Source organism: Phaethon aethereus (assembly GCF_964289735.1).
Source record: "Phaethon aethereus genome assembly, chromosome: 2".
Taxonomy (NCBI): Eukaryota; Metazoa; Chordata; class Aves; order Phaethontiformes; family Phaethontidae; genus Phaethon; species Phaethon aethereus.
The window spans coordinates 538722-563007 of record NC_138582.1 but is presented as its reverse complement, the minus strand read 5'-3'; the positions used below and the strand labels follow the sequence as shown (position 1 = coordinate 563007).

The window sequence follows — 24286 nt, the reverse complement described above, 5'->3', positions numbered from 1 at the left end:
ATACACCAGACTGAAAATATGGGGAAATTCGCCAGAAAAGTCAACTGGACTGAGCGTTAAGAACCTTATGTCTATCAGCATACACTCAAAAACATCAAGGGGGAACCAGTCCTAATCAAGGCTAAAGACACTGCTAGAACAACAGCAAATGGGCGTAAATTGGACATAAATATATTTAGGCTGGAAAGATTTCAAACTCCCAAGGCAAATTAGTTCTCCCATAAAAACAGTGTGGTAAGAAACTGAACTAGTGAATGTTTGTTTGAAGTCTATGAAAAGAATGATTGACATGAATATGAACCCGAGAAAGAAGGAACTTGATCCAGTAGCCTATAATGGCTTTTCAGTTTTTTATTCAATATTTCACATTAAAGCCAGACACTGCTTTTTGCACTAAACCAGTAAGTTATTTCTCCCCAAAAGCTCATCTGTCTCAAAGGCTGCTTCAGAGCTGCCTTGAGTTTCCATGATGTCTAGACTGATAGCCTGGAAACACAGCAAACAGCTGCCCTAACAGCAGGGACAGCACAGCTTCCACCCCTGCAATCACTCTTGTCAGTGACTTTCCTGGGTATTTTTCTCTTCCTGCATTTTTTTCCCCCTAAAACCAGGGATCCACCTGCCACCCAGCAATAGCTCGTCTCAGATGCAACACAGGCACGTTTCCTGTGCCCTCAGCACAGGAAAGACATGGACCTGTTTGAGCAGATTCAGAGGAGAGCCACAAACATTATCAGAGGGCTGGAACACCTCTCCTATGAAGAAAGGATGAGAGAGTTGAGGGATGACTCAAAGGGGGGAGGATATCATCAGGCTTACCCATGGTAAGCTGTGGGATGACATACCAAGGTTAGAAGGACGGTGTGCTAGCGAGGCCACTCAGCTTGTTGCACCAGAGAAAGACCTCAGAGGAACTAAAGGAGGTTCCTCTAAGAGGGTGACAAGGCCAACAGCCCAGCTGAAGTGCCTCTAAACCGGTGCACACAGCTTCGGCAACAAACAGGAGGAGCTGGAAGTCACCGTGCTGCTGGAAAGCTATGACCTGGTCGCCATTCCTGAAACTTGGTGGGACAAATCCCACAACTAGATTGTGGCTATTAATGGCTACAAGCCATTCAGAAGGGACAGGTGAGGACGGAAGGGCAGAGGTGTTGCCCTCTACATCGAGAAATGGATAGAGTGCAAAGAGCTGTCTCTGAGGAATGGCCATGAGCAGGTCAAAAGCTTATGGCTAAGAATCAGGGACTGAGGCAACAAAGGGAATCTTGTGGTTACAGGCTGCCCAATCAAGGGGAGTCTATGGACAAAGCCTTTTCACTCCAGCTACCCGAGACATCGTGGTCGCAGGCTCTTGTCCTGCTGGGGGACTTCAAACATGCCAACAGCTGCTGGAAAAGTAGCACGGCGAGCGGTGGGCAATCCAGGAGACTCCTTGGAGTGCATGGAGGATAACTTCCTGTGCCAGGTAATAGACAGCCCTGCCAGAGGGGATGCCATACTTGACCTGTTGGTCACCAACATACGTGAGCTAATTGGTGACGTCAAGATTGGAGGCAGCCTGGGCTGCAGTGATCATGCACTGGTGGAGTTCACAGTCCTGAAGGATATGGGGCAGGCAAAGAATAAAGTCAGGACCCCGACATTTAGGAAAGCAAGCTTCCAGCTCTTCCAGGGCATTGGTCAATAGGACCCCCTGAGAACCTGCCCTCAGGGACAAGGCAGCAGAACAGAGTTGGCAGATCTTTAAGGATGCTTTCCATAGAGTGCAAGAGCTCTCGATCCCCAGGTGTAAGAAATCAGGTAAGGAAGGCAAGAGATCAGCATGGCTCAGTGGAGACCTGCTGGCAAACTAAAAGGGCAAGAAGGAAATGAACAGGCAGTGGAAGCAGGGACAGGTATCCTGGGATGATGGGATGAGTTGCATGGTCACATCCAGAGGGTGGTGGTCAACAGCTCAGTGTCCAGATGGAGGGTGGTGACAAAAGGTGTCCCTCAGGGGTCCGTACTGGGACCAGTACTCTTTAATATCTTCACCAATGACACAGACAGTGGGATCACGTGCACCCTCAGCAAGTTTGCAGACGATACCAAGCTGAGTGGTACGGTCAACACACCTGAGGGATGGGATGCCATCCAGAGGTACTGGGACAAGCTTGAGGAATGGGCCCATGTGAACCTCATGAGCTTCAAAAAGGGCAAGTGCAGGGTCCTGCACCTGGGTCAGGGCAACTCTCAGTATCAACACAGGCTGAGGGATGAAGGGATGGAGAGCAGCCCCATGGAGGAGGACTTGGGGGTACTGGGGGATGCAAAGCTGGACGTAAGCCAGCAATGTGCACTCGCAGACCAGAAGGCCAACTGTATTCTGGGCTGCACCCAAAGCAGCATGGGCAATAGGTCAAGGGAGGGGATTCTGCCCCTCTGCTCCGCTCCGGTGAGACCCTACCTGGAGTACCGTGCAGCTCTGAAGCCCTCAGCACCAGAGAGACATGGAGCTGTTGGAGTGCGTCCAGAGGAGGCCACAAAAATTATCAGAGGGCTGGAACAGCTCTGCTGTGAGGACAGGCTGAGAGAGTTGGGATTGTTCAGCCTGGAGAAGAAAAGGGTTCGGGGAGACCTTACTGCAGCCTTCCGGTACTTAAAGGGGGCCTATAAGAAAGATGGGGACAGACTTTTCAGCAGGGCCTTTTGCGGTAGGACAAGGGGTAACAGTTTTAAACTAAAAGAGGGGAGATTTAGACTAGATCGAAGGAAGACATTTTTCACAATGAGGGTGTGAAACCCTGGTCCAGGTTGCCAAGAGAGGTGGTAGATGCCCCATGCCTGGAAACATTACAGGTTGAACCGAGCTCTAAGCAACTTGCTCTAGTTGAAGATGTCCCTGCTCATTGCAGGAGGGTTGGACTAGATGAGCTTTAAAGGTCCTTTCCAACCCAAAGATTCTATGATACTCTCCACCTAGAAACATGGTGTTCAACTGATTCTGTCTCCTTTCTTTGCAGAAAGGGTGAACTTTCATGAAGTGGGCAACATATCCAGAGTTTCTTCCTAGTTCCTCCCAGACAGACAAGCATCCATGCTTCCCACAGAAAGTGCTACTGGGGAAGGAGAAAAGTGGGAAAATTGAAAAAGCTGCCACTTCAGGCTAGAGCTGTCGTCTCGCTCAGCTCCCACTGGAGACTAGGGGGAAATCCATTTGCCATTAATGGCACCAAAGCACAAGCCACGGAAGCAGCTATATCTCCCTCCCCTCTCCTCTATCCCACCTGCATTTCTGTCTGTATGTCTCTAGGGAACACACTCACACAAGGACTGATTTGATCTCAACCTATTTTTCACATTTTGATTACAGCTATCTTTTAACAGAGTCACTTGATCCTGTGAGATCTTCCAACTTGCAGTGAGTAAATGTATACCACCCTGGAGAAACTAGAAATGGTGCACCCTTGGACAGGCTTACTTTCAGTAGCCGCCAGGAATATCTGAGTATTGCCCAACGGACTTGAAACAGTATTCAGTGTTGTGCTTTGCAACTGCCAGCTAGGGATTTCTGCAACTTGCTCTTGGCAGGGGCACAGCAGCCACAGAGGCAGCAAACTAGACATTGACGGGATTCAACTGCCAAAGCATGGAGCTGTTGTACTTCAGAACCTGCTGAAAGACCAAGTTGTTCCTCCAGACATACCCAAGGGAGTGGGGGTTTAAGGCCTTTATTTCCAGAAGGCAGCTAGTTTCTGGATGCACATGCATCTTTTTATAACTGGCTATACATCTGGAGGCATGTAAGTGTCTAAGCCCCACATTTACATCACTTTAAACTTTAAATGAGACTGGATTGTCAACAGTAACACAGAAAACACAAACGTGCGATAAATACTTCTGATTCGTATTTGGACAGAAGCATGAAGATGTACACGCACCACATGAAGGTGATGAATCACACCACTCCAACAGCAGCTGAAGAATCCATTTAATATCATAAATAAGGAATTTTTTTTTTAATTTAAAATTTTGACAATTTTAGAAGTCAAAAGGACTGGATAACGTGTACCCAAGATCCCTGTAACTGACTTGAGATCTGATATGCTTATAGAGCATTTATAAAATTCTGGAATCTTGATACCCTGAAATAGCATTTACATTGTGCTGTTAGACTAAGAGATTACACAGGATGATGTCTGTAACTATCAGCTCGTCATCCTAGCACTAATTCCAGAAAAGTAACCAAAGAACATGCATAGCAGGCACACTGAAATAGCACTCATGCCAAGCAGCTGAATCTTATGAAAATTAGGTCTCTCAAAAAACAAACACACCTCTATTTCATTCTTTGACAAGACCCCAAACTTGGCTGATAAAGTAATAGTAAAGATTTAATAAGCAGACTTTTGTAAAACATGAAACTTGTTATCACAGGACATTCTTACTGACATCATATGATGCTGATTTTAGGTATATATTATACAAACTAAGAACTAGCAGAGGTCAAATAATAGTCTTCAGTGAAGAAGCAAGAAATAGGGTTCTGCTGAGAAGCACATCAGGCTTGATCTTATTCCAAATCACTGATAGTAAAAATATATGGAGGTCCTCATATGGAACTATTAATGAGTTCCATACGAGCTCCAAATAGGAGCCTTCAAATATGGAAGGGGGAGGGATAGACATCTTTTTATCTTTTCATGCCATTAATAGCTTTATAGGAAATGATTAATCCATGTTTGTAACAACAAAGGAATTGGGGATATCCAATCAAATTTTCAGCAGCAGGCTTAAAAAAATGCTCTTTAATATAAAGCACAAGTAAATTACATAATTTATTACCACTAAATACTGTGGAACTAAAATGTATAGAAGGGATTGGAGAGATCAGACAATTTCATAGACAGCAGCTCCACTGTGTCTAGTACAATGGTATAACAGTCCAGAAATCCTAAACTACAGATTTCAAGGACCTAGGAAAATACCAGTGAAAGGATCACCATGTCTCACTAAGGTCTGTGCTTCTTCCTAAGCCCCAAAGAAAGCCCCTCACACCCACCATTAGAAACATCTTTACACAGACATCACATTCAACTCTGTGTGTCCTTTTTCCAGGAACACCTCAACAAAAGAGAGGGTACTTACATAGCACATAAGAGACACAGGAGTTCAGGAGCCAGAGGCACTGACTCACCAGGAAAGATGAGAAGAGCTAAATCTGTCTGGCTTCAGTAAGCAGTAACTCATGAGGACAAGGGGATAGGCTGAAAATATCAGTGACCACATGGAAGGTGGGAGATTACTGCATGAGCTGTTGAGAACTAAATTAAAAACGAACAACGGAAAAAGGAACATGAAGGAAAGACCCTGCCCTGGCAGAGGAGCAGCCTGCTGGGTATGAGCTGAAGATTTTCTGGCTCTGATGCTATTTCTTCCTCTGTTCAGATGCTTTTTTAGTTCCCAAGGGAATGGATACTTGCAAGGCAGAGATAGTAGGGTACAGATCAGAGGAGTCAAGCATTTTACTGCCTTCTTACTAAACCACTCTCACGCAGTTTAGTACTAACCAGAGAGCATGCCAAATAAGAAGAATCTGCAAGCCCCAGTGGCTGACAGCTGCATTAAGAGAGAGAGGACAGGTGACCTGCAATGTTAAATGCTCTGGAGTACTCCTGCAGATCCCCTTCCCCAACGAGATTCCAAGACAGTGAACAACTTTTCATTAAGTGAGGATGAAGAAAGGATGTAGTTTTTAAAATATTAAATATGACAGCTTTTTAACCATAAAGAAAGATCTAGGTTCATATAGACATGATTAATCTTGGTATGAATATATATAGATGTGAGTATGTAGCTATCTTATAGCTATGAATCATGTTATGATATATGTGAGTATTTGTATCTATATATGTGTGTCTATATAGAAATACAATTTCATCTTGATATAAGAAAAAGTGTTTACAGCGAGAACAATCATTCACTACAACAAAATCCCCAGAGACATGGTAGAGTCCCCATCAGTGGAGGTTTTGAAGATGTGATTAGTCAAGGTGCTAGATAATTTCATCTAGGCTCCCTTTCCCACAAAAAGTTGGACCTTTTGAGGTCCCTTCCAACCTGGGCTGTTCTATGATTCTATGATTAGTTCTTTCATTAATAAATTCCAGAAATAGGGATGTAAGAAGCTAGTACTTCCTCCTCATCACGATGGGCACCCAGGTTTGCCACAGGCATGGCAACACCAACAGCAAAAGAGGGGATCCTGAAAGGAACTGGCTGGCTAAACTATGGAATGCAACAAGACAGAATCCCTCTGGAAATTAAAACATTCAACTTCTTTAGATAAAGAGAAACAAAATGAGTATTGGACAAAGCTACCAAGCCTTGAACAATTCCCAGAATTGGAAGTAGGACAAAAACCTAGATGTGGAAGTCCCGCGAATTCAGCCGGAATGAGTGACACTGAAACTCGTTCTATTTCTTCCTCTCTTCAGCAGTACAGGATTTTTATTCCTATTCTTATTGATTCTTTTTGTGTGGTAAAACCATTGGTATAGTCATTCATTTTGGATCATTCTGACTACAAAATTTCACTTAGGAACTCCTCTCTGCCCAATAATTTCTTACTGTTCTAAAGGTCTACTTTAGCCCATCATTTAATATACAATTAAAAGACTGGAAGGACTGGAGAATTTACAACTCCCTTCTAATCTCTTTCAACTTTGTGCCGCTAAGGGCAGGCAGCGTAATAGGAGCATGTCCAAGGTGAGAGTGAGATAAATGGAAAAATCTTGCACTAAACCTGGCATCGCTCCTTTTAAAACATAGAAGCAGAGACACCTTTAAGTACACCAACAATCTGGAGGACAAAACTCACTGAGGACCTTGATGTTGAATGCAGGAACAAAAGCTAGGGAGCTGAAGAGAATTCCCATCCATGAACAGAAATTACTACACTTAAAGTGGAAGAAAAACTACAGAATTTAGTGACCTGAAGTCTGAACAAACTCTGTCATTTTATCCACAGTCAACAAACCTGAGTTCAAAGAGAACAGGTAAATAAAAAAGGCAGTGAGACAGACAAGGAATGCAAATCTATTTTACAAGAGTACACTAGAAGAATTTGGTTTCTTTAATCTAGCAAAATGAAGGCTAGAAGGAGTTGACACTGATGTCCATAAAAATATACCAAGGACAAGCAGAGAAAGCGTCAGACAGCAGGAAAGAGATTTTTCAAGATAAAATACAATGAAAACAGCAAATTAATAAATGCAAGTTCAGCTTGAAAGTAAGTTTTATAATCATTCAAGCAGTAGAAATCTGGAGAAGTTTTTGGTTTATCCCAGCAGGAGGAACCCGAGTGTATGCACACATGTCGAGTAACAGGAGAAAACAATCTATATTTAATAAAAAGTTTGACTGACTTATGAAATAGAGTACAGTATCTGGTGCTAGTGATGGTAGGAGACTTGATTTCAGGATTTCTTCCAAATATTTTGTTATCTTTGTCATAAATTTAACTTGTTGCTCCTGAATTGAGCACAGTGCTTTTTTGCCTAAAGTATATCTTCCAGAAATGGCAACCTATCACAGTCTTGCCTTGTTTCTGTTCCTGGATCCAAGCTGGTGATTGTCTTCCACCACAAAGTCTCAAAACTATTCTAGGAGTTATCTTTCTCCTCTGTTGGCACAGACAGAAAATACTATTATGCTTGCAAATAGGGACCAGTTTTTAAAGGCATACAAATCCTTAAGCCCCATTAATTTGTACAGTGATTATTTTAATGCCTAAATTTCTTTGTATAATCTTTGTCCTAAGCAGCAAGACCCGTATCTGTTATATATATACACATTGTATTTACCTATTTCAAAAGCAAAAATCAGATGCACAGTGGAGTGTTTTGTTTAAACATGGTATCTTCTCTCTCTCCATTAAAAACACTGCTCTATTCCTTTCTGTTCTTTCTATTTGAGAAAGCAAACCAGATGATTGTGCCACACTCTTAGAACAGGAAACGGAAACTCTGCAGATAGTTCTGCATTTGTGTGAGAAATCATTCCACAGTCTGTTATTTGGTCCTTAAGAAAGCTCCAGATCAGATAAAATTTTGCAGTTGACAGTCATGCATTATGATGAATAAGCAGCAATCACACAAGTAATCTCTGTCACTTTGTAGGTGAATTGTACTCAGACTGTGCCTTAATAGACCTGAATGACAAGTTGTACATCTACAAGAAGAGATTACAGTCACTAGTTCCAAACTGTTGGAAGGTCACAGCTAAGAAAGAATACTAAGGGCCCTTCAACCCAGTAGGAAAAGGTCATAAAAACATTCCTGTGGCAATAAATTAAAAGCCAGACAAAATCAAATAGAAAATATGTCATATTTTTTCTTGCTAATGGGAACTTTAGTAATTTAAAAAATTAAATGAGAGAAAGCAGAGTGCTGTATCTTTGCATAACTTCAAGAGGACTCTGCTCTGTCAGAAAGTATATTCTAGTCAAGCCATCTGAGCAAATACAGGTGATGTGTTCTTCCTTGCATTATACAAGAGAGGTTTATTAATCTTTTCAGGGTTTAAAATTTACAGGTCACATTGCAGGAAAATCACGCTTGGTACATAAAGAGTTCTAAGCCTGACAATGTCCTCAAGAGTACATGGTCTCACCCAGCAAACAACAAAAACAGACCAAGGTGCAGAGGTCCAAGTGTAAAGGCAGCATTGCAACAGCATCACTGAGATGAACGGGACTGCTCATGATGGCAGGGCCTCCCGATGCTACGCACTAAGTGGGCCAACCTTTTCAAAGTTGAACCCCCTTAATGCTGTATGCTTCAGGACCAAGCTGTGCTGTCACGGTTTGCCTCTGGCAAACAGCAATTGTGGTGCCAAGCATGAGGCCTATATTCAAACACAAATGGTAGTATTTCTGAGCAATTTCCACAGGACAAGACTCCTTTAAGGAGAAGACTTGTCTCACTTCTGACTCCAGAGTGACAGGATATGACATCTGTGCAGAAGCAGCTGACAACATCTAAGATCAGCCTAGCTTTTTCCTAGGGGGGGAAATCCTTTCCAGATAGCCTTCTGCAGCTGGGAGAAACCATCATGGGAAAAGCAAAAGCCTATAAAGCTCCTCAGTCAGCACAAGTTTTGCCAGTGCAGAGCCTTTCATGACTGCTGTATTTTCAGGTGCTCTGCAGAAGATGGGTTACGCCTGGGCAAACACAGAAGGATGTCATCAGCCATTATTGCAGACAAAGAAGCATCAGTCACTTAAACAGAACTTGGGACCCTCTTTCAACTATCTTCAATCTGCACAGCAGCTCTTTCTGGACTGTTTCTTAAAAAAAAAACCTGAAAACAAACAGACTTCAGGTGCAACCTTCTGCCTTCAAATAGCAGCTCAGTACGGTTCTTTTCTCCTTCAAAAGCCTCTCTACAACCCAGATACAGCCATTTCTGGAGTGCAGATGGAGACCGAGACAAAACATTGGGAACCGAGTCAGCAGTGGAATCCAGATATTCACTATCAGATATGATATGCTTTAACAAAATTATTTCTTTCACTGTAGTAGAGTCCCATTGGCACAAACAGCTAAAGGAGCTCTGGAAGTACGAGCTGCATACACAGCACCAGGCTCCCTACACCCTGATGCTGGGGTGCTGACAGAAGTTAGGCAGATGTCTCCAGCTGTACTCTGGAAAGGTTAGTCTTTGGCTCAGGATTGTGGTTTAGGCTTAAAGAACACACAATCAGCAGTTCCTTCTCTCTAAGAGCTGTATAAAATTATACAAGGAATGGGATAGCAGCATTATGAACTTAAACTGTGCTGCTCAAGGGGCACCAGGCTCTCCACTCTGCAATGGTCTTGCTCAGTTTCATCAGACCATTGGTTTAGCTATAAAAGGCTCTTCTCAAGGACAAGAAATCATCCCTGGAAACAGCAGGTAGATTCTACTTCTGGGAGTGGTCCCTTCCCAAGTAATTCTCTACTCAGATGCTAAGTAGTCTTTAAGGCCCTGAATATTTCTCCTATTGTCCTCCACCTACTCAACGACAGGCATGTGCTTTTCACAGCCAATGTGCTAGGAAAAATGGCAATGGCACCCCTCTCAGCATAAGTGAGGTGTCCCAACTGCACAGTGCCTGAGTTCAGCTCTCACTTACAGCACTCACAGCCCGTGTTCCCCAGTTTGCTTTTGCTTGTTTCTGGAGGCTGGATCTTCCACATGAGCTGCAGTCCTAGTAGGTGCCCAGCATGATTCCACTAAAATGACAGAGTATCACTGACTGGAGAGGTCAGCAACCATGCACTGAGCTGAGCACTCTCCCAGAGCTGTAGGACAATCAACTGCTTCCCAAAGCTGGTCTGCTCTGGGGTGACTTCAGCTACCACCACCCATCTGGTGGATCCCCAGTATGCTTGTCCTTGGGACCTGCACTACCACATTGCTCTTTACAGTGAGGGAAGAGATCTGCACAAAGGAGACTGCACTGCAGGGGCACCAGAGCAAAATGGGGTCTCTAACCAGCTAACTTCTCCAGCCACCACAGAGAATTTCTAGGCACTTCCATCAGATGCAGGTGAAGCACAGGCAGGAGACAAGGAAAAGGCAAGCAGACCGTTTCCCGATACAAGACAGACGTTTCCTGGGCCACTGCACCTTGAGGAGCAAGAAAACGCTGCAAATGAAACATGTCCAACAGCTGGAAAGAAGGACCAAGAGCACTATTTCCCAAATAAGGGATCGGGAAGCACCTGGCTATATTCAGTTTTGCCTCTGAGTGACAGAAGAGCTATGCAAAAGAGAAACGTAAGACATATTAACATGTTTTTTCAGTGATCTAGAGCTAAGATGGAAAAATCTTCGGGACATACTAACAGCGGACCACATCTGAGCCAGCTCACGTCTTGCCTTAAGTGGAAAGGATCTGTCATCTCCCTCCCAGAAAGTCTTACTCCAAGACCAAGAAAGAAGAGCCTCCATTTTACTCCCGAGGGAGCAGCAAACAGCCAAGTTCACAGAGAGAGCACTCTCAAGTAATACATGGGTCTGGTACCATTGTGCTGTCCTAAGGGAAGAAACCTTCATACAAGCCATTAGTACTGACAACAGTTTCTGCCTCTTGCCAGTGACAGTGGCACTCTGCTTCCAACAGGTCCCTGGGAGCACTGCCTGCAGAAAGCCCACTGACCCTAAGGATCAGGCAACCCTACTGAAAGCTTGGGAACAAATTCAGGAAGTTAATCACAGTCAGAGGATGAGCTAAGGCAACAAGACACAGGACTTCAAACTTTGGCACAGAACATCATCCATGGTGCCAGGGGCTTTACGGACCCTCTAGCGGCACCTGCCCCCTTCTGACATCTCAAAGTGCTGCATGTGGACTTGAGGGGATTTTATAAGTGGGGGCTGCATGAGATGCATGAATCATTAGCTCCACCATTCTCACTGTGCAATGGCACAGTGTCCTGAGTTAGATCCTCCTCCCTCTCCCAAAGGGTCATACACAGCACTCAGCAGATTCATGAGGCCTCTACTCCTTCAGAGTTACCCACCACTCCCAGAGGTATGCATTTATTTTCTTCCACCTTCTCCTTCCTCAGTGCACAACAAACAGGAACTGAACATTCCACCTCAGCCTCCTTTGGATTTTTAAATTTCTTCCATCTCACTCCTGATCTGCAGCAGCCATTCTCACCTCAGGTATGGAAAAGTAGGGAAAGGAGGTGAAAGCAGGGGAGGAAACAATCATTGTGTGTTTGTGATCAGTCAGGTCCAGAAGCCACTTGACCCAGAGAGATCAGAGTTTCCCCTACAACAATGGGTGAGCCTGGGAAGCAAATCAAGCAGACTGAATGATTTTTGGCAGAGAGAGAACAGTAGGAGTGGTACAGACCTCTTCCTCCTCAATGCGAGCAGGTTCAATCAGCAGATTATTGGCTTGATCAAACGACACCCCCTGTTAGGACAGGAACCAGCAAAGAGGCATGCGGATTAGTGGAGCATAAACCAAACCCGCCACCACTACCACCACCACCCAACACACAAACGCACACCACTCTGATAGGTGTGGCCACACAGCACCAGAGCAGACCCCACTCACACCACTCCTGATTACCACCTACCAGGCAAGTACCAGTGACAGGGCTGCTCCCAGGTCTCACAACATGCAGAGTGTCAGCGCTCTTTGAACCAGCTAACTGGAAGCTGCATCTTTAAGGCCATATTTTGTCTGTGTTGGCACTCTGAGGCTGTGATGACCAAGCTCACAATCTGAACACTATTAGCTGATTTTACCTCCCCTGTATACCAAGTCATTCAGTGAAGAAGGAAGGATCAAATAACACAGGAGAAAAGCACAAAGGGACCTCTGGTGCCACCCAGCTGCTGCACAGGAATGAAGCGATCCCAAATCAAACTGCATTGGTCCCTCCTGCAAAGGGAAGAGCCTCTGGTGGAACAGTGCATCCTGCCAGACACCCAGGGATCCAGCTCCCAAATGCAGGAAATCATAGAACTTCTCTTGAAAACCAGCTGTCTTTGCAAAAAACCCTCTGGTTTAAGGATTCAGCCTCCTGCACACCCTGTCCTACCTCCTTCTTCAATGCATATATGCAGCACCTCTCACTTGGAACTCCATTGCACAGTGACACTGCTCCCCACATTCCCACTTCTGGAAGGCAGCTCAACAGGCAAGCTAATAAATCTGCCTTCATGGAGCAAGCATCCAACCCAGCTCCACAGAAAGGAACACTGTGCCAGGCAGAAGGCTTAGCCAATAACAAAGGTAACTTTCTGACAAATACACCAAACCTGTGGTCTCAACGTATATGTAGACTTCACAGATTTTGCCAGTGGGTCAGTGGATCCTCAGCTTTGAGTCCCTGGCTAAAATAAGCTTTTTGGGTGAAGGCATTTCCCAAGTAAGACAGGTCTTGGACAAAGGGGACTCAAGATGGCTTCACACATTCTTACAAGCAGCAGCAACTCCTTTTCATTCTGAGGAGCTTCACAAACAGTAAGGAAACTATATGCCTCATCCCTAGGGAGCAAGGGACAAGCTCTATCAACTCAGATACAGCAAGGCAAGCACCACTGAGATAAAGGCTCCAAAGCAAACTTGAGTGCAGGAACCTTCCCCTGAGCCATCTGAACTCCATTGTGGGGTGGAAATGATCCCAACAGTCTGGAGTGTGTGAGCTAACAGCAAGAACAGATTTCACTCCAGCATCTTACACCAGTTTAGAGAGCCACAAATCACCCATGTCAGACTATGATGGAGATTCAGCCACGCCCTAACCCCTGCTTGCCAAAGACCCATCACAAAATCATCACAGCAACTTCAGTAAGAACTGGTCTAACCTCATACAGTGTCCCTCATCTGTATATTCCTATTCCACTGTGAGGATCTTCCTCAAGCAAGAATCTGTGTGTGTCCCTAACCAACCATGGTAATTCATCCAAGCAGGGCCAAGGACCTCCTATCTCATCAGCCCCCAGCATAACCAGAAAGGCCCATCGTGCACCCATGGTAATGGCAAAACTCCAGAGCACAAGTTCCCCTAAACCCCAATGCACACTTCACCAGACTTGGCACTGGGGCAAGCACAGGGTGAAACCAATAGGAAGGGCACACTCCTGTCTGCTCTCACTACCCACTCCTCTCCAGGAAGCACTGTGGCAGAAAAAGAGGTGTAAGCAGCCTGAACATAAGCCTGAGGTTAGATCCATCCTGTTGCAAATGAGGTGCAACAACCAGCAAGCAAGAAGGCGATTGAAAGGAATGGAAGAACCTGTCAGTGATGGGACAAAAGAACTGTTCTTGCAGCACAGAACACAACATCATACATAATGGGGCGAGTGCAAGAATCTGGATACTGCGCAAAGAGTCAGGCATAAGCAACATAGCACAGCTCTTGGACAATCATGTGAGCCCCAGAACGAACTTCAGCTCTCCCACCCTCAGCATGTCTCTCCTGAAGTGCTGGAGCCTCTTGCCAATGTTTTCATTGGTACCACATCAATGGTTGGTAGTTCAAAGTAGCAGAAGGGAGGTCTGGTACCCCTCTGGCCTTTCCCCCTCCCCACAAGACCTTACCTTCACTGATGGCTGAGCAGATAAAGCTCCATTCTTTGTGTCATCCTCATTCCATGCTTCCTCCTGATCCTCGGGCTCTGTGTTGTTATTGCAGCCTCCTAACTCCTCTTCCTCTTTGGGGACTCCATCGCTGTTGAGCCCCTGCAGGAGTGCCACCACTGCCTCTGGCTTGGGCAGTTTAGTTATCTTAAAGTGTTTCTTATAATGGGGCGTGTCTTTGCGGATAAGCCTCTGTTTCTCCACTGGGAATGGTCGTTCTTCATCTTCATCCTCATCCTCACTCCGTATTAGTGTGTCCTCAGCAAAGTGTACAGTGGGCTACAATGGCAAAGCCCCAGAAAGTCTGTGAACCTCAGGTAAAAGGCACATCTGGAGGTAGTGCAGAAACTTACTGTCCCCCCCACTACCAACGGGGCAAGGCCAGCATTGTTGCTTTTGTGCTAAAGAAGATGCAGGAATACACATTAAAATTTCACCATACTTGCCTTTTTCCGTATAAGCTCCTTCACCCAGACACATCTTCTGTCAGCTCCAGTAATTGAAAGCACTCAAACCTGTAACTCTGATTTTCCCATAGTCCCTGCCTGGCTCCCATTCTGTCCTTCCATGGACCCAGCTCCCACATTCAGGCTCCTTGCCTGAATTTCTACTTGCACTTGGCTTCCATGGCCTGTATTTGCCTCCAGTGATGCCCAAATCAAACTCTGTACATCCATTTACCATTTTCTCTGAAACTTTAAAGTTCTTCCACTTTTTATCATGACCCTGCTGCAGTTCCTAGGTTCCTACCTCATTGTATTCCACTTCCACATCTTCCTCCTCTTGGACAGCAGCTTCCTTATGCTCCTCTTCAGCTCTGGGCTTTACCTCCTTCTCCAGCTCCTGCATATCAGGCACCTGCCCATTTGGCCAGCTCCTCTCTCCCTCCTCTCCCTGCTCCTCTCCCCTAAAGTCAGCAGAGGCAGTGCTGTTGGAAAGGTGGGAGTCCTCACTGCGATTTGACATGGCGCTCAGCCTCTTCTCCTAAGAAGATGATTGTAAATGTCAAGATAGAAACCAAAGCAGCAAATAGAGCAACGTTGTGTGACTGGTGCGAGGTGGGGTATGATCCAGTACCAACAGAACCAGCTTTTTCTTCAGGTTGCCCACTGCTTTCCCTGCCAACCCTGCTGCATTTCACCTAGGTCCACCCCTATTCCACTATCTGTGCAGGCATTTATTCTCCGTATCACACCTGGGCAGCAAGATGCCTCCTCTGAGAACTCCATTCCTATCATTCGTTACTGGGAATATCAGAGCCTTCTTTTCCTCTCCCTGTGTTATGAAAAAAGTGATACAAATGCACACAATTCCCCTTACACAATTCTCTGTCTCCTGGTGGTATCTCTTGCTCTATCTCAATGGCCCCAGCTTCACCACAAGGCAGATTCCAACCCTTGGAATTCGGGCAATCCATGCTCAGTCCATTCCAGTCTTTCCCAAAATTAAGCTCTTTCTGCCCAGCTTACACACACTGCCTCCCCATCCCCCAAGTCTGCTACATGTTCTCTATGGTTATACATTTCTTAGCGAACAGCACTCACTTCTGAGTTAGGAGAATTCAGGTCCGTGTCAGGCTTTGCAGCGTATACCCCATTGCGCCGAACTTCAATCACTTTCTTCATAACCTTCAGTTCACTGGGATGAGGGGTCGCTCTACGCTGTAAGCCCTACCAAAGAAAAACACTTAGCGCAGGAGATTCAACAGTCAGAGCATCATGTGCCATGCATCAAGACTGAACCACTTCAAATAAGACGTTTTATCAGAGTGCTAGAGCCCCAGATGGATGCAACCTAAATGTCAGGCTGCAGGATCTGATCTGGGCCTCTCCACTACTATAGCCTGCAGCTGGGAAGAAGAAAGAAATGGAGGCAGATAACACTTCTCAAAGCTCACTCTCAGACATTATCCTGCTCTCCATCTGATAGAGAGATTGGAAGGAATTGTAGAGACAGGTTGTTTTAAATTGTGCTTCAGGCTTAGTAAATGCGAAACTGCCAACACAGAAAGTCCTAAAGGAACACACAGATGGAGTATCTTCTTAATCCTTCTGGTGTTTCTTAACATGTCTGACAAGCCTGTATGCAACCAGAATTTGTCATGCTTAGCTAGTTCCATACTAGCTAAGAGTCAAGAAAAAACGTATTCTAAAATGAATAACCATGTTTAAAACAAACAAAAAGCCCCCACAGAACCTCCAAACACCATCAGCATATACATGCTGCAAGGACAGATGCAAATACCATTTATTAGAAGGATCTCAAGAGAATCTCTCTCCACAAGATAAAAAGGGAAAAAAATTCCTGCAAGAGATTTAAAGCAACAGATTACTTGCTCAAAACTGAAACTTTCACCCTGTCTTTTGCATCTGCAACTAAAGCAAAATGATCTTCCACAGCTTTTGAGCCTGTCTACTGTGTTTAGCTACTTCAGTAACAGGATACTCCACAGCATGGGCTTGCATCTGACTCCATGTTTGGAGGAGTGGAGATTGCCTGTGCAGTTCTTCCCCATGAGTGGGGTCAACTAAAATCTAGTCCTGACAGTGCTCTGACTGTTAGGATCTCTGGACTACGCAAATGATGTATGGGCAGGTTAACAGTCACAGCTCAATTCCCACAGGACAGCTGTCAAAATGTAAATCTGCACAAAGGCTCTCAAGGAATCCTCTTTTATACCTGCTTGTCTCCACATGGCACCAAATGCCCTTTGGACTGCAAAAATGTAGTACATGTCTGCAGCACTATTACAGGGTGAAACATTAACACCATAATGGCTCCCATCTTACGAAAAAAGTTTAGACTGTGCCTATGTTTCCATAGGGAGCTAACAAGCCTCCAGAAACTCTTCTTCTTACCCGCCTCTCAGCTCCAGACTCCTCTTCATCATCTACTTTGGGTTCATCCAGGAATTGAATCACACTGACTCTGTTTAAATTGGTGTCCGTCCAGCTCTCATCCACACTGTTCTGCAAAAGATTCTCTGGGAAGAAAGATAACACAGTGGGAGCTACTTTCTGAACAAGTTGGGTTGTAGGCTTGGATGAAAGACCATTCTCAACCCCTTAGAGCACTTCTGTTGCATCTGCTCATGGCATCAAACACAGAGGCCTTAAGGACAAACGATGTAGCCTCCTGATCTTGTCACCTCTTGTATATCTCCCACCAGATCTACAGCAGCCTCTACAAAAGGACCTGAATGGTTCAGCTCTAGCACTCCTTACCTAAGAACTAAGGAAAAAGGTAGGATTCAGGCATGAATCTGAATTACTGACACAAGGATATCATAATGACAGGAAGCAAACCTTACAGACAATGAACTACTTTGTCAATAGGTCAAAGCAGAAGACTTGAAGACTAGGCTGCAGCTTCTTTACCACCTGGCAGAGAAGTACTTTCTCAGTTTTAACAATCCCTGCCTTGGAAGGTTGCCACCAGCCATTCAGGAGCCTAGGCCTGCTACAGGTATCACAGTAACAAAGAACAGCCCAACCAAGCAGAGAGGAAGGTTCAAGGCCTCTTCCCTACAGCACTCTCCAGAGTACACGGTACTGCAGACAGCGTTCATAATGCAGTGTCTTACCTAGGCTAGGAGAGGGCTGCTGGGGAAGCAGGTAACAAGTGAGAACTTTTTCTCCTGTCTTTTCATCATCCTCTGTTTGGAATTTCAGCATGGGCTGAGACTGATTTTCTGCCAGCCACAGGGCTTTCAGGTTAAGATTTGTCAAAGCAAATGGCAAGTTCTGCAGCCTGCAAAAGAAAAGAACTGCTGGTTAAACTTACTTGGTAAAAAAGGAACTTCAGCTTGGCTCCAGACTGCCTCACCTGCACTGAAAATAGACAAAGCCAAGCCACTTATACACACTGAAGCAGCTGTCTCATGCTGCGTGTGGCTCTGCCACAGCTACAGACTGCACTCCAGTAACCTACCCTCATCAGTTTTTAGCAGAGGACAACTCCCATCAACTGTGAAAATGGTCAACTTTGAAGAGGGGTCTGAAGACAGAAAAATTATGCTTTCACAGACCAGTGTACAGAGAGTGTTCCAAACAGAAGCTCCAGTCAGCTTCCAACTGCTACAAAATATACCAGCATCAGCTAACAGAACTGCAGAATCTTTCAGAACGGATCACAGATATTTGCACACTGTGGGGTTGTGCACATCATAAATGTGCACCAATCACCAGAGGACTGATGACACAAAACTACAAAATCTGCAGGAAGGCAGGCAGTGGACCAGGGATTTCCCCTGATCTTTATTTCACACATGGCAAAATGCCCCCACACTTCTGGATTAGCTCTACCCTGTATTCAAGTAGCACACAGAAGGGCTTAACAAGCAAAGCTTGAGAAATATATGTCCTCTTTCCAGAGACCTAAGCAGTCAGTCTGGGCTTCTCCCAAACATGGATCCTGGGATCAGCACAGATCCAGTGTCTCCCAAAACACACCAGGGGCCAGCCCATGCTGCTCCTTCACAGCAGTCTCCTTAGGAACATGCCTACAAGCCTGTTTACCCTTCCTGCTGCTGACCTGTTCCCAGCCACATCCAGGACGTGAAGCTCAGTGGTGTTGGCAAGCTCTGGTGGCAAGAGGGCCAGCCGATTGTCTCGCAAGGACAGCACATTCAGATTGGCACAGCCTCCAATCTCAGATGGAAGGGATGTTAGCCGGTTCCGATCCACGTTCAGGTTCGTCAGCTTGGCCAGCTTGCCAAGGGACTTTGGTAAGGCCTAGGAAGGAGACGATTCAATAGTTGCAAAATATATGAGCAGTAGTATAAAGGTATAAAGGCATAAAGCCCTCCATCTGGGGAAAAAAGGCTGTCTTCTGTCCCAGCAGACACATTTTCGATAAAGTACTCACTAGAACTTTGGAACAGATTTTCCCTCGGGTTCACAGACTGTGGCATGCCACCTCTTCACCTCAGCACAGCACACTCAGAACACCACTGGTCAAGATTTTTCTCCTGTTCATTTGTCCATTCCCAGTACTTGTGTTTTAACAATCAAATCATGAGCACTGTGGAGCAGGGCCATTTTAAATTACAGTACTCCATGGCCCCTTGCCAAATGCAGCTTTTGATGTAGTCCTGCTCCCATCAGGTTGGATGGGCTTCAGGACTGGCTAATCCTAGAGCCAGCATCCTAGCTATCCTAGAGAATTTTTCAGAAAGAAGAAAAGAGTGAGAGAAAGCAGTTTCCAGCAGGGTCTTCTCAAGAGCCTGTGAGCTAGGTGAAACTGTGCATCAAAGCAGCTCAAAGGAGAGCAGCTGAAGCATGCTCAGGAATCTGGCTCAGAGGCCAGAAGATGGGAAAAGATCCCTGGCACGTGGCTAAACTGAACACCAAAGGAGAGGCAGGGTGGCTGCTAGTGTACTTACTGTCAGCATGTTCTCTGTCAAGATGAGTTCTGACAGATTTTCACAGTCCCCAATTGACTCTGTCACCTCTGTCAGCCGATTCTGGTCCACCTTGAGGATGGAGAGCTGCTTCAGCTGACCTGGCCAGGGCAACAAGCTAGGTGTGAACTACGCTACAGAGATAATGACGCTGTTCTATGTTCATCTGGTTGAAATGCCTCCCGTCAGGGATCACGTAACCTAACACTACAGGCACTACCTTTCTTCCCCACCAGGTTTCTTCACAGGTTTCACACATGCATGATGCAGATCAAGTACCTGAATATGTCCTGTAGAGTTCTGCTCACCAGTATCATCTACCACTTCTGCACTCAACTACTGTGACTATGTCCATCAAGCCCTAATACCTTGTTACATACACTCTTGCCTGAAGCCCCCCATGCCAGGAGCACTGCCTGGGCAGTGAAGTCCTGCACTGCTCCCCATGCCGCCATACTCACCAATCCCATCCGGAATGCATTCCAGCAGGTTCTGTGACAGGAGCAAGTCCGTCAGTGCTACTAGCCCACTGACCTCATTGGGCAACTGCTCCAGCTTGTTCTCTGACACATCCAGACAGACCAAGCGGCGGAGATTGCCCAGCTCCTAGGATCAGAAAGGAGACATTACGGCTCAAGGGAGCAGCTAAGGAAGGGAGCAAAGTGGTGAATCAATGGCCCAGAACAGGTACTCACTGGAGGCAGGGCTGAGAGCTGGTTCCGGTCTAACCAAAGCTCACGCAGGTTTGGTAGCGCTCCCAGAGTATCTGGCTGTAACAGAGCAGGGCAGGAATAGCATCAGTCCCTTCCATAGGGAAGAAGCTGCCCTAGGATGCTACAAATCACACCACATCTCTGCAAAGCTATACATTGTTATTGCTTTCACACCTCCTAGAACCATTCACGAATGGTTTATGAAGCGAATGTGTTGGTGTGCCACAATATAGCAGCACATGTTTGAAAATGTCTGGGGTGGCATACGGGCTGCAGAAAGTCCCAACAGGAAACATGGAAGACAACAGCAAGGACTGTCTGATAGCAGACAAGAAGAGAACTAAACAGGGTTTTGGAAATTCTGGCCTTACAGAAGAATAAGTCTTTCTCCTCTTCCCCCTCCCAGTCAGGAAAACAAACATTTGGATAACACTGGCCAACTCAACATGATATAGCAGCACCATTAGCAATGGTAGACATACGTTCATAGCATCACTCCACAAACACCAAACACACTGATTAGCATTTGGGTTTGGAGCTAATGCACCACTGCAGTGCAGGTAACTGTTCTCACAAGCATGCTGCAGCCTTGTACATAGCAAGCTGCACAAACTCCTTTGCCTCCCAATTTACATGGGTTTCTGCCAAAAAGCATTCCAGAACATTAAAAGCAGGATTCAGTAATAGCGTAATCCATAGCTGCAAAATTAAAGAATATCACTGGATGTCCCTGAATGTCAAGACAAGCTGAATTTCGAGACTCTGCACTGGCTCTTGGCAAACTTACACTCAGAGCCCTCCATGGAGGCATCCCACTCCAGAGGACATACACCCCATGCTTGGCTGACTTCCCTGCCAGGAACAACATAGAATGGTCCTGCACTTTGCAGTAGAGAAATCAAATCAGAAAGGAGAAAGGCAGAAAATTGGCCTAGCAGAAGTGAAAAACAACAGCTGGGGGCAGTGCAACACAGAAGGGAAAGGAAGCACCAGAGAGTTTCATTGGAAAGGAAAGATCCTTAGGCAGCTAGATAGCAAGAATTAACATCCCAGAGCAAAAGTGCTTGGAAAGAGCAGAGCAAGCTGTGCATGAGGAGAACAGGAAGCAAGACACAAGGCCCAACGCATGAAGAGAACATTATGCTGGGAACAATGACTAGGCCATGGTGGGCAGATCAGAATCTTCCCAAACAATCTGCAGGTCTATTTCTCTGCATTTCAGATTAAAAACCACTTGCTTCCACAGAGGTACAGGGTTCTACCCCTACCAACCACCCATATTCCCTCCCCACCATCCCTCACCTACCAGTACTTCCAGGTCATTTCCACCAAGATCCAACTGTTCTAACTTGACAAGGAAGGAGAGTGAACTGCAAGATACAGGTAGTAGAGCAGGGAAGAGAGAAAAAAAAAAGAAAGAACGAACAAACGGAAGGTTAGCATCTAGGACACACATCTCACAAATTACATAACGTTTAATAACTCCTAAAAGAGGTGGGGCAATCCTGACCTTTTTCATAGTCCCTCTGACCAAGTAGTTTTGGGGAGTTGGTACGTACACTTCCCCCAGCCAGACCATCTGTACCAGGGAATTGGGTTCAGTAGCACCAGCAATCCCAAAGTGGCCAGCTTCCACTTTGTCACCAATATGCCTTCTCCCCCTCCCACCATAAAATACTCTGAGCAAAAACATGACAGATGACAAGCCACACCTTAACACTGCTGCCCATTTTTGTAGCAAGGATGGGAACCTGGCACAGACTAAGAGACAACAGGAGAAAGTCAGCAGAGAAAGTCAACAATACATATTTGGGGGGCAAGGGAAGCATAGCTGCAGGGAGAGGCAGGAATGACAAATTCAACAGCCTCAGTTTCCCCAAATGGGATGCCCATGCTGCTTAAGAGAAAGGGAAAGACAACACCGGCACAATGTGTCATAAGAGGTCAAGACGTATAGACAATAAGCTCACTAGGCAAGATACTGCGAGAAGCCTGCATGGGAACCAAAGCCTGTCAACACTGGCGATCCAAGGATGTGCCCTGAGTATCCAAACACATTACAACCTGGTGATATAAAAGGCTGCAGTCTGCAACCCCACAAAACCAGGGTTCAGTTCTTCTGACATGGCCCAGCTTTCGGTCCTACCCCATTGACTCCAACTCCCACTTCTCCAAACAGGGGTTGCTGTTTCTCACTTTACAGACTCATTAGTTCTCCACATTCTATCTACCTGAGAGCATCAGCTGTACCAGCTGGATCCTCTACCAGGAATTCATCTCTGTCCCTAACTTTCTGAAACATTTAACAAGACTTACCTCTTCTCCTTTGCTGGCTTGTTTTTTATCTGCTGCAGGAAAGGCAGTTATCCTACCCACTCCCACAAACTGCTCAACCAGAACAATCAAGAAGTGATACCCAAGAAAACAGAAACGTCTGAAGCAAAATATATCTTCAGTGGTATTCTGTTGCCCTTTAAATTATGAACTTCACTGTGTACAGAGTTCTTCATATACCCACATCAGTACATTTTTTTCCTTTTTTGCAAAAGAATCAATCATCTGCTCCAGCTCTCCAGGAAAAATGGTTCTCACCATTTCCAGCAGCTTTCTTGTGGAAACCTGCCTTGTTCCAAATCAGTCCTGACAAAGAGGCTGAGTACAGACTCTGAACATCCTCCCCTGCTCTTAAGCCCTGTACCATCTCTCTCCCTCCTCACCCCAATCTACAGAAATCCAGCAAGATGCAGCTAATCTATGCAAAGCCTTGAGCCCTCCCAAGCAAAGTCCTAGAGCCTGTACTACAGAAAGAGCAAGTCCCTGAGGAATCAGGAAGACCGATCACGCAGGAGACTCCTGAAGCCACCAGACAGACACACTCACGTGGGGAGAGTCTTTAGCAGGTTCTCACGTAGCTCCAAAGTCACCAGGTTTGCCAAACTGCAAGAGAAAAGGGAGCGAGAAAGCCAAATTCACTGGATAGGGCTTCAGGGATACAAGGAGGTGTTCATATCCCTTCCCTTGGGACCACCCCTTATGACTTGCACAAATGCATATACACGAGTGTGTACACATAAACGGAGATGACAGAGGAAAACAAAAAACCAAGAGGATCTTAAATGACTTCTGATGAAGGTGACTGCTTATTGCAAAATCATGGGGAAACAACACTGTGCCCAAATTCAGGACAAGGAAACATGGTATCACACACAGGACTGCCTACTCAAAAAGATTCACAGAGTCACAGAATGGTAGGAGTTGGAAGGGACCTCTGAAGATCATCTGGTCCAACCACTCTGCCAAGGCAGGATCACCTAGGGCAGGTTGCACAGGAACGCGTCCAGTTGGGTTTTGAAGGTCTCCAGAGAAGGAGACTCCACAACCTCTCTGGGCAGCCTTTTCCAGTGCTCCATCACCCTCACAGTAAAGAAGTTGTTCCTCATGTTGAAATGGAACTTCCAGTGCTGCAGTTTATGCCCATTGCCCCTCTGGGGACTACTGGGCACTACTGAAAAGAGACTGGCTCCATCCTCCTGACAGCCACCCTTCAAATATTTATAGACAATGATAACATCCCCTCTCAGCCTTCTCTTTTCCAGACCAAACAGCCCCAGGTCTCTCAGCTTTCCTCATACAAGAGATGTTCCAGTCCCTTGATCATCCTCGTAGCCCTCCATTGAACTCTCTCCAAAAGTTCCCTGTCTCTTTTGAACTGGGGAGCCCAGAACTGGACACAATACTCCAGATGAGGCCCCACCAGCACAGAGCAGAGGGGGAGGATAATCCCTCTCGACCTGCTGGTCACACTCTTCTTAATGCACCCCAGGATACCATTGGCCCTCTTGGCCACCAGGGCACATTGCTGTCCCATGGATAACATTGTCTACCAGGACTCCAAGGTCCTTCTCCATGGAGCTGCTTTCCAGCAGGTCAACCCTAACCTGTGCTGGTGCATCGGGTTGTTCCTCCCCGGGTGCAGAACTCTATACTTGTCCTTGTTAAATTTCATGAGGTTCTCCTCCACCCAACCTCTCCAGTCTGTCC

At 45.8% G+C, this 24286-nt stretch overlaps 1 protein-coding gene across 1 annotated transcript in view; it reads right to left on the bottom strand.

Moving 5' to 3' along the window:
* The window catches only part of SCRIB (scribble planar cell polarity protein), a gene marked incomplete at both ends in the record, with an annotated part of 119655 nt that overhangs the window by 71686 nt on the left and 23683 nt on the right, over positions 1-24286 (bottom strand). The window contains 12 exons of the mRNA XM_081996305.1: positions 11891-11953; positions 14093-14410; positions 14882-15115; positions 15676-15801; positions 16990-17114; positions 17715-17881; positions 18665-18864; positions 19515-19633; positions 19994-20138; positions 20228-20302; positions 21552-21615; positions 23126-23182. Coding sequence (XP_081852431.1) covers positions 11891-11953; positions 14093-14410; positions 14882-15115; positions 15676-15801; positions 16990-17114; positions 17715-17881; positions 18665-18864; positions 19515-19633; positions 19994-20138; positions 20228-20302; positions 21552-21615; positions 23126-23182 — 1693 coding nt within the window. The remainder of the gene's footprint in view (positions 1-11890; positions 11954-14092; positions 14411-14881; positions 15116-15675; positions 15802-16989; positions 17115-17714; positions 17882-18664; positions 18865-19514; positions 19634-19993; positions 20139-20227; positions 20303-21551; positions 21616-23125; positions 23183-24286) is intronic.